Consider the following 15,843-nt stretch of genomic DNA (forward strand, 5'->3'; position numbering starts at 1 on the left):
CAGAGTCCCACTCTGTCATCCAGGATGGAGTGCAGTGGCACCACCTTGGCTCACTGCAACCTCCACCTCCTGGGTTCAAGCAATTATCTCGCTTCAGCCTTCCAAGTAGCTGGGACTACAGGCGTCTGCGAATGTGCCAGGCTAATTTTTTTTTTTTTTTTTTTGAGACAGAGTTTCACTCTTGTTGCCCAGGCTGGAGTGCAATGGTGCGATCTCGGCTCACCACAAACTCTGCCTCCTGGGTTCAAGAGATTCTCCTGCCTCAGCCTCCCAAGTAGCTGGGATTACAGGCATGTGCCACCATGCCCAGCTAATTTTGTATTTTTAGTAGAAACAGGGTTTCTCCATGTTGGCCAGGCTGGTCTCGAATTCCTGACCTCAGGTGATCCACCTGCCTCGGCCTCCCAAAGTGCTGGGATTATAGGCGTGAGCCACTGTGCTCGGCGCCCGGCGCCTGATTTTCTCAGAAGAGTTTTGTAACAAGGCAGGGTGCGATGGCTTGCACCTGTAATCTCGGCGCTTTGGGAGGCCAACATAGGCAGATCAGCTGGGCCCAGGAATTTGAGACCAGCCTGGGTAACATGGTGAATCCCTGTTTCTACAAAAAATACAAAAATTAGCCAGGTGTGATGGTGTGTACCTGTAGCCCCAGCCACTCAGGAGGCTGAGATGAAAGAACTGATTGAGCCAGGAGGTGGAGGTTATAGTGAACTAAGATCATGCCACTGCACACCAGCCTGGGTGAGAGAACAATGCTCTATCTCAAAAATAAACAAAAACAAAATAAAACAAAACAAAAACAAAGAGGAGTTTTAGAACAAAACTTTGGAGGAAAAACATATCCTCTCTATTCAGGGGAGGAGAAGATCAGATAGGGAGAGCACGGTAATTTGCAAAATGCTCCCACATGTCCTGAAAACCAACCTGCAAAGCCATTGTTTTGATTAACCCCAATTTACAGATGAGGGAACCGAGGCTCAGAAAGGATAAGTGGCCACTCAGAGGGATGTTGCCAGTCTGCGTGATTTCCAGTCCCACACTCTCTCCACTACTTAGTGTAGTTTGGACAATTTCAAAACAGTGTGCGCCACTTCAACCTCGTGATCACTCAGGAAAACCACCAGGAACAAGCTCAAGTGAAGGCAAAGGTCTGGACTGGGCTTGCCCAGAATTAACTCGCCAACCTTGATGTCCTAGGGCTCAAATGTTTGAACAACTGAAGGACTGTCCCTTTTAGGCCTTCCTTTGCCTCAGGCAAGGGATCTTCCCTAAGGAAGGTTTGTGAAATTAATCTTTCTTTTTCTATTCTCCACCTCCCCCATAACTATAGGTTATTACAGCTTCTTCAGACCAACCTTAGTCTCAAAAGTCTCATCAGAGGTAGATAAGAGACCAGATAGGATGATAGTAATAATGAGAATAATAACTAAATTAATAATAATAGCCCAAGGGTGTAGATTACTTGCTATAAGCCAGATGTTGCCCTGCAACGTTTACATACATTTGATTCTCATGACAGTTTTATGGGAAAGGTACCATTTTACCGATGAGGAAACTGAGGCTCAGAGGGTGTCAGTCACAGCCTTGACTGGGGCTAAGTGGGGAAGGTGGGTTAGCAATCCATTGAGTGTGAGCTTTTGGGCCCTGAAACCCTCATTTACAAATTGACTTTAGAATCACCTCCCATATGATTTCTTATCCAGGGTTGTTTTTTAAAAATCACCCCCATAAATGACTGTGTTCCTTGCATATCTGATACTCCCAGGAAACGTGGCTTTTCTGGAGAAGACAACAGTAGAGACACAGTAGCTTTTTTCTGAGTCTCACTCCGTCACCCAGGCTGGAGTGCAGTGGCGCGATCTTGGCTCACCGCAACCTTCGCCTCCCAGGTTCAAGCAATTCTCCTGCCTTAGCCTCCTGAGTAGCTGGGATTACAGGTGCCTGCCACCATGCCCAGCTAATTTTCTTTTTTTTTGAGACGGAGTCTCGCTCTTTTGCCCAGGCCGGACTGCAGTGGCGCTATCTCGGCTCACTGCAAGCTCCGCCTCCCGGGTTCATGCCATTCTCCTGCCACAGCCTCCCAAGTAGCTGGGACTACAGGCACCCGCCACCGCGTCCAGCTAATTTTTTTGTATTTTTAGTAGAGACGGGATTTCACCGTGTTAGTCAAGATGGTCTCGATCTCCTGACCTTGTGATCTGCCCGCCTTGGCCTCCCAAAGTGCTGGGATTACAGGCGTGAGCCACCGTGCCCGGCCACCCAGCTAATTTTTATATTTGTAGTAGAGACAGGGTTTCACCATGTTGGCCAGGCTGGTCTGGAACTCCTGGCCTCAAGTGATCCTCCCTCCTCGGCCTCCCAAAGTGCTGGGATTACAGGCGTGAGCCACCATGCCCGGCCTCAGGCGTGAGCCTTTAATGATACTAATGGTCTGTAAACTACCTTATACTCTTGTTTTTTTTTTTTTTTTTTAAACTCCTGCCCCTTTCTTTCCATTAACAACAATTGGTGTTCGATTTTCATGATTTCTTCAAATTTCTTAACCTAGAAAAATGTAAATACACACACACACACACACACACACAAATATATATATATATAGAGAGAGCACAAAACAGAACTGGTGGGAGATTGTGGTGAGGAATCATGGTGTTTTAAGTGGCATCCTTGAACATTCTACCAAAGCCGAATGGGAAGATGACGAGAGTGTTGGGAGTTTCCGAACTGAAGTACAACTCCGTAACTGGAAGTTTTCAAGGTTGGAAGGCATTATTTTGTTAGTCCGTTAAGGGGCACATTATTCAAAGACTTGGCTGGGAATGAGTGCTAGGTGATCTGTAAATAATCTACGAGTAACGTCTACCAGGAGTCGAACATTAACATCGTAGAGGCCAGGCTTTCAAAGGGGTCATTGGCCTACAAAGGGAAGCATTGCCTCCACCCTTTAACTGTTTCTCTACAACTCCAACGATTGCATTAAAAGGACAGAATGGAGCAGGTAGAGGGTGAATTCAAATATAAATACCCTCTGTGGATGTGGCCAGTGAGGCAGTTAGAACCATTAAGTGTCTCCGCAGCAACAATACAACTGTTAGGTCAAGTGTATGAAGGGTGAGGCCCCTTCGGGGCAGCTGTGAAAGAAAGCCCCTATTAATCCCTTAACTAAGCAGCTGATGGATTTAATCTTTTTGTGCATACATTATAACTCTTCGAACACAAGATTATTGTAAGGTTTTTTTTTATCAGCATAAGCTATCAAAGCTTTTTATAGATTTCTTCATCTCACTAATTAACAGATGACAGAAAACAGAACTTTGGAGAGCTTCTGGTTCCATCGCTGTCATTCTGGCTTCAAAAACTGTAAGAAAGCATCATTCCCTGATTCATTCACAAAAAGAATAGGTCTCTATTTGAAGAGCGAAGAGATCTCAGTCTCCTGCCTTAGAGATCTACTTTCCTTTGATTTTGTATCCATTGTTATTTAAAATAACCACATAAAATGATTCTTTAGGGTTATTTTGCATAGTAATATCAGAAAAGAAAAGCATTACCTGGTATAATCTCCCTTGGCTTCCTAAAAACAACAAACAAAAACAGAGTTGATCAATATGTATCTTTGTTAAGCTAAATGAGTTTTATCTTGATTACTTTCCCCTCTTAAAGTTCCTGAGTTTTGTTTTGAAGAGTGTTTCTCAGGAATGCTCTCCCTATAGGCATAAGAAGAATTAGGCATTGATAAGAAAACCCTGACTGTCCTGTTAGGAATATTCCTTATTCTTAACAAAAGAAACATATATATGTGAAAAAGCACAAATAATTATTTCTCACTGTACATTTTTAAGATCACATGATAAATGCTTTTCATTCAAGTGGCACACTTCTTAGACTGGAGGAAGACCTTTTAAACCACAATACAGGTAAACCAACACATACTATTTGTTTTCCCTTTACTTTTTAAACCAGCATGGAAACAGACTAATGCCTTTAAGAACTAAAGGGCTCTTTTACTGGACCACAAGAAAATGTATACAAAAGTTACTAAATTTAAATGAAAATTACAGCTGTTGTAACAACTGCTGCCTCCCAAATTCAAGTATCCCAGAGCTCTCTTCCAGGAATATGGGTTTAACTCTTTTCCTTCAGAGCAGTCTAAATTTCATTTTTCTTTGAGACTCACAATATCACATTGTAGCTCATGCAAACTATTCTAAAGCAGAAGACGGTGGCGCACATTTTTCATCGGCAAACAACTAACTGGCTTAAAAATCCAACAAACACTGGCCCATGCAAAAGTTTCAGAGTTGCAGGCAGTTAACAAAAACGAACAAACACAAGGGAGCTGCTAAGAGGCAGTTTGTCCAATCTTACCTGTAAAATAAACGCTGCTAACTTGAAGATGGTTTCGCTGTCTACTTCAATTTGCCCCTGTTGATGGAAAAGGAAAGCATCATTGAACATGGGGCTGTCCTAGATTGTAGCAAATGGCTCTGAAGTTGAGGAAGCTGTCACAGCTTGGCACCTCCAGTTTACGATCAAATGCAGATCATACCATTGCAGGGGAAAGTGGGGGGTGTGGAGAGACTCATTGAGGGTTAAGGCGAAACCACTGTGTGTGCGTGTGTGTGTGTGTGTGTGTGTGTGTGTGTGTGTGTCTATTTTAAATAGCTGTGGTGACGGATTATGTTTAGAGAGCAGTATTCAGGAAGAAACGGGAATGACTTTGAGGCTAAACATTCAGAAAACTTCTAAATGAAAAATTTTTATCTCTGCAAGTTCATTTTTAAGCACTCTGCAGAATTTCCTAGATTCATTTGTTGAGTGTTTTCCTGGGATAATTTTTTTCCCTGTGTTATAGTATGGTTATTTCAGTATACACACAATGTAAATATTATTAAAAATATAAATTCACTTCTGTGTCAATGACACATTGTTGAGTTCATATTTGTACTATTATAGATAAAATGTGAGGCCTTAAAAATCAGTTACAGCAAATGCTTTGAAGACTAAAATTCTGTTGATTTATATTGAAGTTCGAGGAACTCTAATTTATCAGTTTTCTTTTTTTTTTTTTTATCATTCAAAACCCCAAAGAAAAATTGGAGCTCTGGGCCTTGGTAAAGAATGCTTTTTCAGGGCCTGGCACAGTGGCTCATGCCCATAATCCCAGTACTCTGGGAGGCTGAGGGAGAAGGATCACTCGAGGCCGGGAGTCTGAGACCAGCTTGGGCAACATAGAGAGATCTCATCTCTACCAAAAAAAAAAAAAGCTTTTTCAGTAGACCAGTAGGGATGCATAGATATGTGCAGAAAGGGTATAGCTCTATCAATAATATTCATATGCACCTTTATATTTTTTAAATTGCGATGATACATGAAATATTATTATTGAACCATATTATAACAATGAATGGTATAGAGGTATCTTAATTTTAAAAAAAGGTTTTAGTGGTAATGTTAGCTTGTAAGTTTTAACAAATGCAAAAAAATTCCACGTAACTCCATTATTGCCTAAGTCCTGTATAATTAGTACTTGAAAGGGCACAGTATTTAAGAACATGGAATTCCTGGAAATTGCCCTGCATTCTTTCTTCCTCCCTTCCACCTCTTGAATCTGAGCTGGAGTGTTTCCTAGTTATACCAAGTGCATCAATGGGGAGATTAAGTCTTTTTAAAGTAAATATACAATAGACAGGTTCACAGAGGTAGTTAGGCTCAGTGAGGATTTCTGAAAGGATTGTGCTTTTCTCTCAGGTTTCCACGTGATTTGAAGACGGTTCTCAAAAAACAAACAATAATTATTTTAAAACCCATAAAATAAAATGAGCAAATAAAAACCCCAGGGTGTTACAATGCCAGCAGTGATAATTATTCATGTTTCCCTTATATTACAAGATTAAAACAAATTAATTTCATCCTCTAACACACAGGCCGCCCTTCTGAAACCTGAGGAGAGGATCTGCTTCAAAGTTTTTTGCCTCAAAAGCCGACAGGCCCAGAGCCTTGGAATTCAAAGCTCGCCCATAATCTCTAGAAACAGATTACAAAATCAAAGGGAAGCCAGGTTGATTGCAGAAATCAACTGCCCTCTGCCTTTCAGGCAGGAGACGGTGGTTTTCCAATCTGGTGAAAGATGATGAGGCGGTTCATCCAACAGGTGAGGTGGGTGTTGATAAAGATTAAATTTTAGAAAGGCTACATTCCTTAGTTCAAAGAAAAAGAAACTCACGGCAAGGGAGGAGGGCTAACAGGAGAACTCAAAAACATCATTGGGTTTGAAATTAGGCAGGAACTCAAAGTTAAAGTCAAATGTGTCTTAAAATCTTAGAGAAGAAAAAATTACTTAAGATGTTAAAAACGCTAAAGATGAATAAAGTAAATTGAAAATTACTGCCAACTCCTCTGACATCCCACGACCCACCTTTGCCTCATCAGAACCTCAGACAAGTCACCTGAAAAATATTTCAGACACCAACTTTTCAATTTAGTAAATGGAAGTTCAGCAGACAGAAAAACCTACAGCAGATATTCTTAGGGAAGCAGCTAAATAACTTTCTACTTTAGAAGGGTTATTAAGTATTAAAAATGCTGAAATGAGGAACTGAGCAAGACAAGTACCAGGCTCAGACAGCTCCAGAAGAGTGGGGAGCAAATATCCAACTCACCTGTGGACTTTTCCACCTACACAAGTGGCCCCAATACAGTTCTGGTGGAAGAGGGTGACGGTGCGGTGAAGGAGTGGGCTCTAGCAAAATCTTGTTCCAGGAAGAGAAGAGAACGCATGCTTTGGCAAAGGCCCATATTCTTTTAAAACCCTCAGCCCCTACCTCACCTTCCATTGAACAATCACTGTTCTAGAAATCCCAGGCAACAAATTTTGAGTCCTAATACTGACTGCCAAAGTTCTTTGACTCATTCACGGAGTTTACTAAACAATACATCATTCAGGTGTAACACTATTTGCCCAGTTCTCTGCAATTTCATTTGATGAAATTTAATTAAGACTTATAAAGAACTCCAGGATTTCAAGCCTGAAGTGTAAAAGCTGTTTTGGAAGTGCCGTCTGCCCAGGATGGAACATTGCTTTTACTCCCTACCATGGCAACAGAGGTAACCTTATAGGTACCGGGCAAGCCAACACTTGGGAGAAGGATCTCCTCAAAGAGAGAGGTAACAGGATACTTCAGTGGGTTTCCATGACTGTCATGGATAAACAAAGAGAACCAGAGAAGTGAGTCAGATGATGTGGCTGAATGCACAAAGGTAATATGAACAGTATCAAGTCCTGGTGCCACACCCTCATGGCTAATTTAGCTGGATTATAAATTCAATCAGTAGGTCACTGGGTTCAGGTGCCACACAGGACATCTCATTTTTGTCTTTGGCTTCTTGGCTCAGTTGACCAAGACACCAGGCTAATGAGGTGAATTCTAGGTTTTGATTACCAAGTAGGAGAACAGAATCAAAGATAGTTTTGGGGCTTGTAAGGGAAATTAGTGAAAATATGATTCCTATTTTTTTTTTTTTTTTGCAGATGATGGGAGGCAATGAGGATCAGGAAGATGAAGTGTAATGTCCAATCCCCTTGAACATGGCAACTCTGGACTCCCTGTCCAGTGCTCTTTCCACTCTACCATGCGCTAGTTAACTTTTTATGATGCAGTGCAAATTCTTATCAGGAATCCTCCAAAGGTATGTTTTTGGTAAAAACTGGAAAGAGGTGAGGCTGTGGAAAAATGAATCCAAAGGCTATCTCCACTGTTGCTGGGACTGTATGTTATCAACATACACTCTTAAAGTAGAGTGGGAAAATAATTCTTAAGACTGATTCTGCTCTTCCCATATGGATCAGTACTTCATGGAAACTTATCTGCGCTACAGCAATGAATATTAATACTGCGGTCATAAATACTTAGGATTTAGACATACTTGAGAAACTACTGGGACACCTCAGTTTGTTTCCAAGCCTACTACTAATTATCTATCTGAAGTAGAAGTCTTTAAAATTAACTTGTAGAACACCAACAAATAAATGTAGAAGAAATGAAAAAGAAAGAAAATGACCCTGGCACCTCTCTAGTACTAATTGATTCAGGCAATAATCTTCAATAAATAAAAACAATTTATTGAAGTCTGGCTCAGTGGCTGACACCCATAATCCCAGCACTTTGGGAGGCTGAGGTGGGGGCACTGCTTGAGCTCAGGAGTTTGAGATCACACACCATAGCGAAACCCTGCTCTACAAAATATCAAAAATTAGCCAGGTGTGGTGGCTCATGTCTATATTCCCACTATTAGGGAGGCTGAGGTGGGAGGATGGCTTGAGCCTGGGGTGTCGAAGCTGCAGTGTGCCATGATCATGCCACTGCACTTCAACCTGGGCAACAGAGCAAGACCCTGTCTCAAAAACAAAAAGTAAAAAACTCACACCTTTTTTTTTTTCTTTTTTAGACGGAGTCTCATACTGTTGCCCAGGCTGGAGTGCAGTGGTATGATCTTGGCTCACCACAACCTCTGCCTCCTGGGTTCAAGCGATTCTCCTGCCTCAGCCTCCCAAGTAGCTGGGATTACAGGGGCCCACTACCATGCCCGGCTAATTTTTGTATTTTTTTTAGTAGAGATGAGGTTTCACCATGTTGGCCAGGCTGGTCTCAAACTCCTGACCTCAGGTGATCCACCTACCTCAGCCTCCCAAAGTGCTTAGATTACAGGCGTGAGCCACTGTACCCAGCCAAAACCCACAACTTTTGAGTGAAAGTTTGATGAGAAACAGGACAGGATATTAATGTAATCACAAATACCTCTCCATAGATTACTTATTAATCACAAAAGGGAAAACAGTAACTCTTCCAAGGGGAAGCTGACACATACCATCTTAACCCTGTGATGAGATATTGCCAATAATGGGATAGATCAGCTTCATGAGCCTCCTGATCATAAGGTATGCATTGAGAATGACACAACCCCACCTATCCAAGAAATGAAAATGTTTCACAACTGGAAATTGGGGGCTGGGAAAGGTCTGATTTGTAGCATTAGTTGATGTCGGCAGTGTAAATACTCCCACCATGGCTGATTTCAGGTTACCAATATAACATCACAGAACACGGAGTTGGAAAGAGATGTGAGAATTAGCTCTCATGAGATGGTACAAGCTAGCTCCAGCACACCATGGTGTGGCATTCCTGTCAAAAATGCATTACTAGATCCAGTCATGAGGAACCATGAGACAGATCCAATCTGAGGGATATTCTATAAAACATCTGGCTCATGCTCTTCCAAAATGCCAATATGATGAATATGAAAAAAGAGGTTCCAACGTAAAGGAGACTGAAGAATCGTGACAACTAAGTGCAGCATGCTATCCCAGATCAGGAGGAAATATTACAAGGATGTTACTGGGACAACTGGACTGTATATTAAATAAATAGTAGAGGTTCAATGTTAAGTTTTCTGAATGTCATCATTATAATTAGGTCATATATGGGATGTCCTTGATTTTAGGAAATATACAATGAAAATATTTAGGGATAAACAGGTATGATGTCTGTAACTTACTCTCAAGTGGGTCAAAAAATTTACATATGAAAGGAGAAAGTGCAAATGGGGCCAAATCTTAAAAACTGGTAAATTTGGTTTGGCAGACATACTGACATCTTTTGGTACTATTCTTTCAACTCTTCTGTAAGTTTGAAATTGTCTCATAATAAAAGTTTGAAGCCGGGTCCAGTGAGTGGTATATGCCTGTAGTCCTAGCTACTCAGGAGGTAGAGTGGGGAGGATCGCTTGAGCCCAGGAATCCAAGGCTGCAGTGAGCTGTGATTGTGCCACTGCACTCCAGCTTGGGTGACAAAGCAAGACCCCATCTCTTAAAAAAAATGTTTGCAAAAAGAAAAATATGGACATATATTCCTGGTGTGGTGGATATCTGTTTTGACTGGCAAGTACCCTCCTCTTTTTTTTGAGCAGACAATTCCATTATCTTGGATAATTACTTCTTTCCCTATGGCTCTAGTAGAAACACATCATCAATTTTTTGGGGGAGGATGGAAACTGCTCCAAGGACCCACTCCAGGATTTTCTGAATTAGACCAAAGGGAAGAAAGTTCTCTCTCTCTTTCTCTGGGGGCAAAGTTGGGAAGATGTGATCTAGAGGAAATCAATGACCACAGATGGAAAGGAGCTACTTGATGTTGGTAGTCAACTCTATCTACTGCTGAGCAGAGTCAGACTTCAAAGCTTTTACAGTTCAAAAATTGACAAGAATGGTACTCAAGCAGGGTGCTCCGGCTTGCACCTGTAGTCCCAGCTACTCAGAAGACTGAGGTGGGAGGACTGCTTGAGCCAAGGAGTTCGAGGCTGCTGTGAGCTGTGATTGTGCCACTGGACTCCAGCCTGGGTGACACAGTGAGACCTGTCCTTAAAAAAAATAAAAGGTTGGGGGGGAGGGACTATTTGGATGCTGTCTAGGATGCTCTCACTTTGGTTTACTGCCAAGCCAACAAACAGTGCAAAGAGCAGATGTGATAAGGACACAAATGAGTGAGTGCATGCAGCTGCCTGGAGTTTAACTCACATCTCATTTCTCCTGAGGATAGATCTACATGGAGGTAGGAATATGCTGGGTCAGATAAACCCACACTGTTTTTGTTTGTTTGTTGGAGTCTCACTCTGCCTCACAGGCTGGAGTGCAGTGGCATAATTTCAGCTCACTGCAACCTCTGCTGCCCGGGTTCAAGTGATCCTCTCACCTCAGCCTCCTGAGCAACTGGGATTACAAGCACACGCTACCACACCCAGGATTTTTGTATTTTTAGTAGAGATGGGGTTTCACCATGTTGGCCAGGCTGGTCTCGAACTCCTGACTTCACGTGATTCGCCTGCCTTGGCCTCCCAAAGTGCTGGGATTACAGGTGTGAGCCATGGCCCCTGGCCACCCGCACTGGTTTTTATGCAATTAGGCTGGTGGTGGAGGAGCCATGCCAACACTGAAGACCTCTACTACCCTACAAGGCAATTATTCCTAAGCCATAGAAACATATTCCTCTGTGCTGATGCCTATTTTCCAGGAGTTACTCTGCCCCCTAGAAAGCCAGGCCATAGCTACTGCATTTGCACCCCACTCCTACTCACATTCTTTGGGTACATCATTTTCTCCCTCTTTGTCCAAGCTAGTTGTTAGAGGTAATCTTTATGGGGGATGGTCTCAGTGATATAATGCCCATTCATTCTTCTAGATCAGGGTTTTATAACCTCAGCACAACTGATATTTTGAGTGAGAGAATTCTTTATTGTGAGGCTGCCCTGGGCATTATAGGGTGGTAGGCAGCATCCCTGGCCTCTACTCACTAGGTGCCAATAGCAGCCTACCCCTGGCTGTGGCAACTAAAAACATCTGTAGACACCGCCAGATGTCCTCAGAATGGCCCCTAGTTGAGAACCACTTCTCTAGGTTCTCTAAGTTTTATTCTTGGGTTAGGCTAGAATAATCAGAAACCTATATAAAGCATAAGGGCTCATCCAGGTAAAATTGCCTTTTTGGAACTGTATTGTGGCATTACTCCACTGGCTTATGTTGAAAAACAATATAAGTAACAACCCTCAGAACTCATTATTTTAATACTTCCAGTGTGTTGTTGAGAACACTGTTTATTACACAATATGATATCCCATTGGGAGGACCCATGGAAGAAGTTTCTGATTTTTCGTATCAATATTGACTGTGCCCCTTCTGAGCAGCTCCTTTCTTTTTACCTTAATGACCACTCTGAGTTATGTAAGTGATTGTAACTCCCTCTTTACTGTGGTTCTTAAGAGAAGTTGAATTATAAATTTGTGGGCTAAATGCTTTATACTAACCATGCTAAATATTTTATACTAACCTTTATCTTGGCAGCATCTAGTTATTTCTACCTTTATTTTCTTACCTATAAATAACACTAATTTCATCACTTACTATATTTTAATATGTTCAGGATTGGCTTTTTTTTTTTTTTTCTTGAGACAGAGTCTCTCTCTGTCACCCAGGCTGGAATGCAGTGGTGCTGTCCTGGCTCACTGCAGTCTCGACTTCCCAGGCTCAAGCAATTCTCCCACCTCAGCCTCCTGAGTAGCCGGGACTACAGATGTGTGTCACCATGCCTGGCTAATTTTTGTTTTGTTTTTGAGATGGAGTCTCACTCTGTCACCCAGGCTGGAGTGCAATGGTGCGATCTCAGCTCACTGCAGCCTCTGCCTCCTGGGTTCAAGCAATTATCCTGCCTCAGCCTCCCTAATAGCTGGGACTACAGGTGCGTGCCACCACACCAGGCTATTTTTTTTTTTTTTTGTATTTTTAGTAGAGACAGAGTTTTGCCATGTGGCCAGGCTGGTCTCAAACTCCTGACCTCAAGTGATCTGCTTGCCTCAGCCTCCCAAAGTGCTGGGATTACAGGTGTGAGCCACCGTGCCTGGCCATAATTATTGTGTTTTTTATAGAGACAGGGTTTTGCCATGTTGCCCAGGTTGGTCTTGAACTCCTGGGCTCAAGCAATCCTCCTCCCTCAGCTTCCCAAAGTGCTGGGGTTACAGGCGTGAGCCACTGCGCCCAGCCAGTTTATTCAGTATTTAATTTTTTTATTGAGGTACATACAGTAAAATGCACAAGTCTCAGTGTACAGCTCAATACATTTTGACATGTGTTTGTTACTCATGTAATCATCACCCAGAACAAGATAGCAAAATCAAACATTTTCACTAATGTTTTCATCTTAGGGAAACATATATATTTCTACAAACTATATCAAATCAATACAATTATTTTGCTAGTTAAAAAAGTATAAATCCTGAAAAACAATTTCAATTTGCAGTTTTTTTCCAATATCACCTTTACTGGTTTGAGCAATTTAAAAATTACTAACCAATTTGAATATTTCCCTTGCAAATGCATATTATTTACTATTACCCACATGTGAAATGAGCCTTTGTTTACTTGCCTATTTGAGAACCTCTGTTTGATCTGAGTTGCCTATACTTACTAATATTATTAACTCTCTGTCTTATCTACTAGGTACAAATTGTGTCCTTCAATCTGTTCTCCTTTGACATGCCCTTCTCCTAGTCTGTGAAGTCTGATTGGACTGGGACCTATCTCCCCACTGGAAGAACCTGTGGGGCCATGAGAAAGTTATTTTTTCTGAAACTCAGCTCCTCATCTGCAAAATGGAAGATAATGTTAACTTTACCAAGTTGTTTGGAGCAGCAGTCCTCAGCCTTTTTGGCACCAGGGACCAGTTTTGTAGAAGACAATTTTCCCACGGACCAGGGTTGGGGGATGGTTTCGGGATAATTCAAGTACATTTATGGTACACCTTATTTCTATTATTTTTACATTAATGAAATAATCATACAATTCACCATAATGTAGAATCAGTCGGAGCCCTGAGCTTGTTTTCCCGTAACTAGACCATCCCACCTGGGGGTGATGGGAGATAGCAACGGATCATCTGGCACTAGATTCTCAAAAGGAGTAGGCAACCTAGATTCCGCGCATGCGCAGTTCACAGTAGGGTTTATGCTCCTACCAGAATCTAATGCTGCTGCTGATCTGACAGGAGGCAGAGCTCAGGCATTGATGCGAGTGATTGGGAGTGGCTGTAAATACAGATGAAGCTTCTCTCGTTCACCCATCCGCTGCTCATCTCCTGCTGTGTGGCCCGGTTCCTAACAGGCCATGGACTGGTAGCAGCCTGTGGCCTGGGGGTTGGGGACCCCTGGTATAAGAGCATTCAATAAAGGATGAATGTAAAGCATTTGTCACAAAGCCTAGCATCCAAAGACTCTCTTAATGTTTTTCTCCACACTAATGTTTGCCATGTTGCTTCTTAAATTCATATGTCTGTTTTTAGATTCTCTCCTTTGCTCTGGGTCACTGTTCAAGTTTTATATAGTTCCATAACATTTAATCACTGTTCATTACAATATGTGTCAATATCTGATAGGATAAGTGCTTTAATTTTCCATATGAATCTTTGACATTCTCTTATTTTCAAAGAAATTTTAAATTGATCTTGTCAAGTTTAAAAAAGAAATAATAATTTGTCTTCCTCTTTGCAACCATAGCACATTTCTATTGAAATCACTTTTTTTTATTTGTTTTAGAAATGGGGTCACCCAGGCTAACGTGGAGTGGTGCAATCACTGCTTACTGTAACATCAAATTCATGTGCTCAAGAGATCCTTTGGCCACAGCCTCCTGAGTAGGTGGGACTACAGGCACTGGCCACCATGCCTGGCTAATGAAATCACTATATAGTGACCATAAAGTTTTGTGATATACCTACAAATATCACACTCGTCCTATGTGAGGATTAATATTCAGTATTTTACATTTTGCTACACAAACGTATAGCAAACGCTTTTTTTTCATCCTATTGAGAGGTGACAATATGCTAGCAGCCCTCGCTCGCTCTCGGTGCCTCCTTGGCCTCGGTGTCCACTCTGGTCGTGCTTGAGGAGCCGTTAAGCCCACTGCTGCACTGTAAGAGCCCCTCTCTGGGCTGGCTGAGGCCAGAGCTGGCTCCCTCTGCTTGCGGGGAGGTGTGGAGGGAGAGGCGCCAGCAGGAACCAGCGCTGTGCACCGCGTTCGCGAGTTCGCGAGTGAGCGCGAGTTCCGGCTGGGCATGGGCTCGGCAGCCTCTGCACCCGGAGCGGCTGGCTGTCGCCGCCAGCCCTGGGCAGTCAGGGGCTTAGCACCCAGCCAGCAGCTGTGGAGGGTGCACTGGGTCCCCCAGCACTGCTGGCCCACCTGTGTCGCGCTCAAATTCTCGCCCAGCCTCAGCCACCTCCCCATGGGGCAGGACTTGGGACCTGCAGCCCGCCATGCCTGAGCCCCCCGTGGTGGGCTTCCACATGGCCCGAGCCTCCCCAATGGGCGCTGCCCGGTCCCATCCACCGCCTAAGGGCTAAGGAGTGCAGGCGCGTGGTGCAGGACTGACGGGAAACTCTGCCCGTAGCCCCAGCACGGGATCCACTACGCGAAGCCAGCTGGGCCCGAGTTAAGTAGGAACTTGGAGAACTTTTATGTCTAGCTGGAGGATTGTAAAAGCAAAAATCAACACTCTGTGTCTAGCTAAAGGTTTGTGAATGCACCAGTCAGTGCTCTGTGTCTAGCTAACCTAATGGGGACTTGGAGAACTTTTATATCTAGCTAGAGGATTGTAAACACACCAATCAGCACTCTGTGTCTAGCTCAGGGACTGTAATCGCACTAATCAGTACCCTGTCAAAACGGACCAATCAGCTCTCTGTAAAATGGACCAATCAGCTCTCTGTAAAATGGACCAATCAGTTCTCTGTAAAATGGGCCAATCAGCAGGATGTGGGTGGGGTTAGATAAGCTAATAAAAGCAGGCTGCCAGAGCCAAATTTCGCAACTTGTTTGGGTCACCTTTCACGCTGTGGAAGGTTTGTTCTCTTTGGTCTTTGCAATAAATCTTGCTGCTGCTCACTCTCTGGGTCCACACCACCTTTAAGAGCTGTAACACTGCTGGTGAAGGTCTGCGATTTCATTCATGAAGCCAGTGAGACCATGAACCCAACAAAAGAAAGAAACTCTGAACACCAGAAGGAATGGACTTTGGACACACCGTCTTTAAGAACTGTAACGCTTATCATGAGGGTCCACAGCTTCATTCTTGAAGTCAGTGAGACCAAGAACTCAGCAATTCTGGACACACTATTATCTGATTATTAATGTGCAGGATTATGACTGCTTTTAGTGTATTTAACTTGTAACCAGTCTCACCAAAGCTAATAATGTTAAGTTTTAGCTAATTTATTTCCATTTTCTAGGCTTATAGTAAAATT

At 42.9% G+C, this 15,843-nt stretch overlaps 1 protein-coding gene across 4 annotated transcripts in view; it reads right to left on the reverse strand.

The window, feature by feature from the left end:
* The window catches only part of FRMD4B (FERM domain containing 4B), a 369,354-nt gene that overhangs the window by 75,129 nt on the left and 278,382 nt on the right, over positions 1-15,843 (reverse strand). For all 4 annotated transcript variants that reach the window (XM_055383373.2, XM_055383374.2, XM_004035874.5 and 1 more), the window contains 2 exons: positions 4,369-4,425; positions 3,552-3,574 (listed from right to left, as the gene is read on the reverse strand). In XM_055383373.2, the coding sequence (XP_055239348.2) occupies positions 3,552-3,574; positions 4,369-4,425 (80 nt within the window). The remainder of the gene's footprint in view (positions 1-3,551; positions 3,575-4,368; positions 4,426-15,843) is intronic.

Source organism: Gorilla gorilla, chromosome 2, assembly GCF_029281585.2.
Source record: "Gorilla gorilla gorilla isolate KB3781 chromosome 2, NHGRI_mGorGor1-v2.1_pri, whole genome shotgun sequence".
Lineage (NCBI taxonomy): Eukaryota > Metazoa > Chordata > Mammalia > Primates > Hominidae > Gorilla > Gorilla gorilla.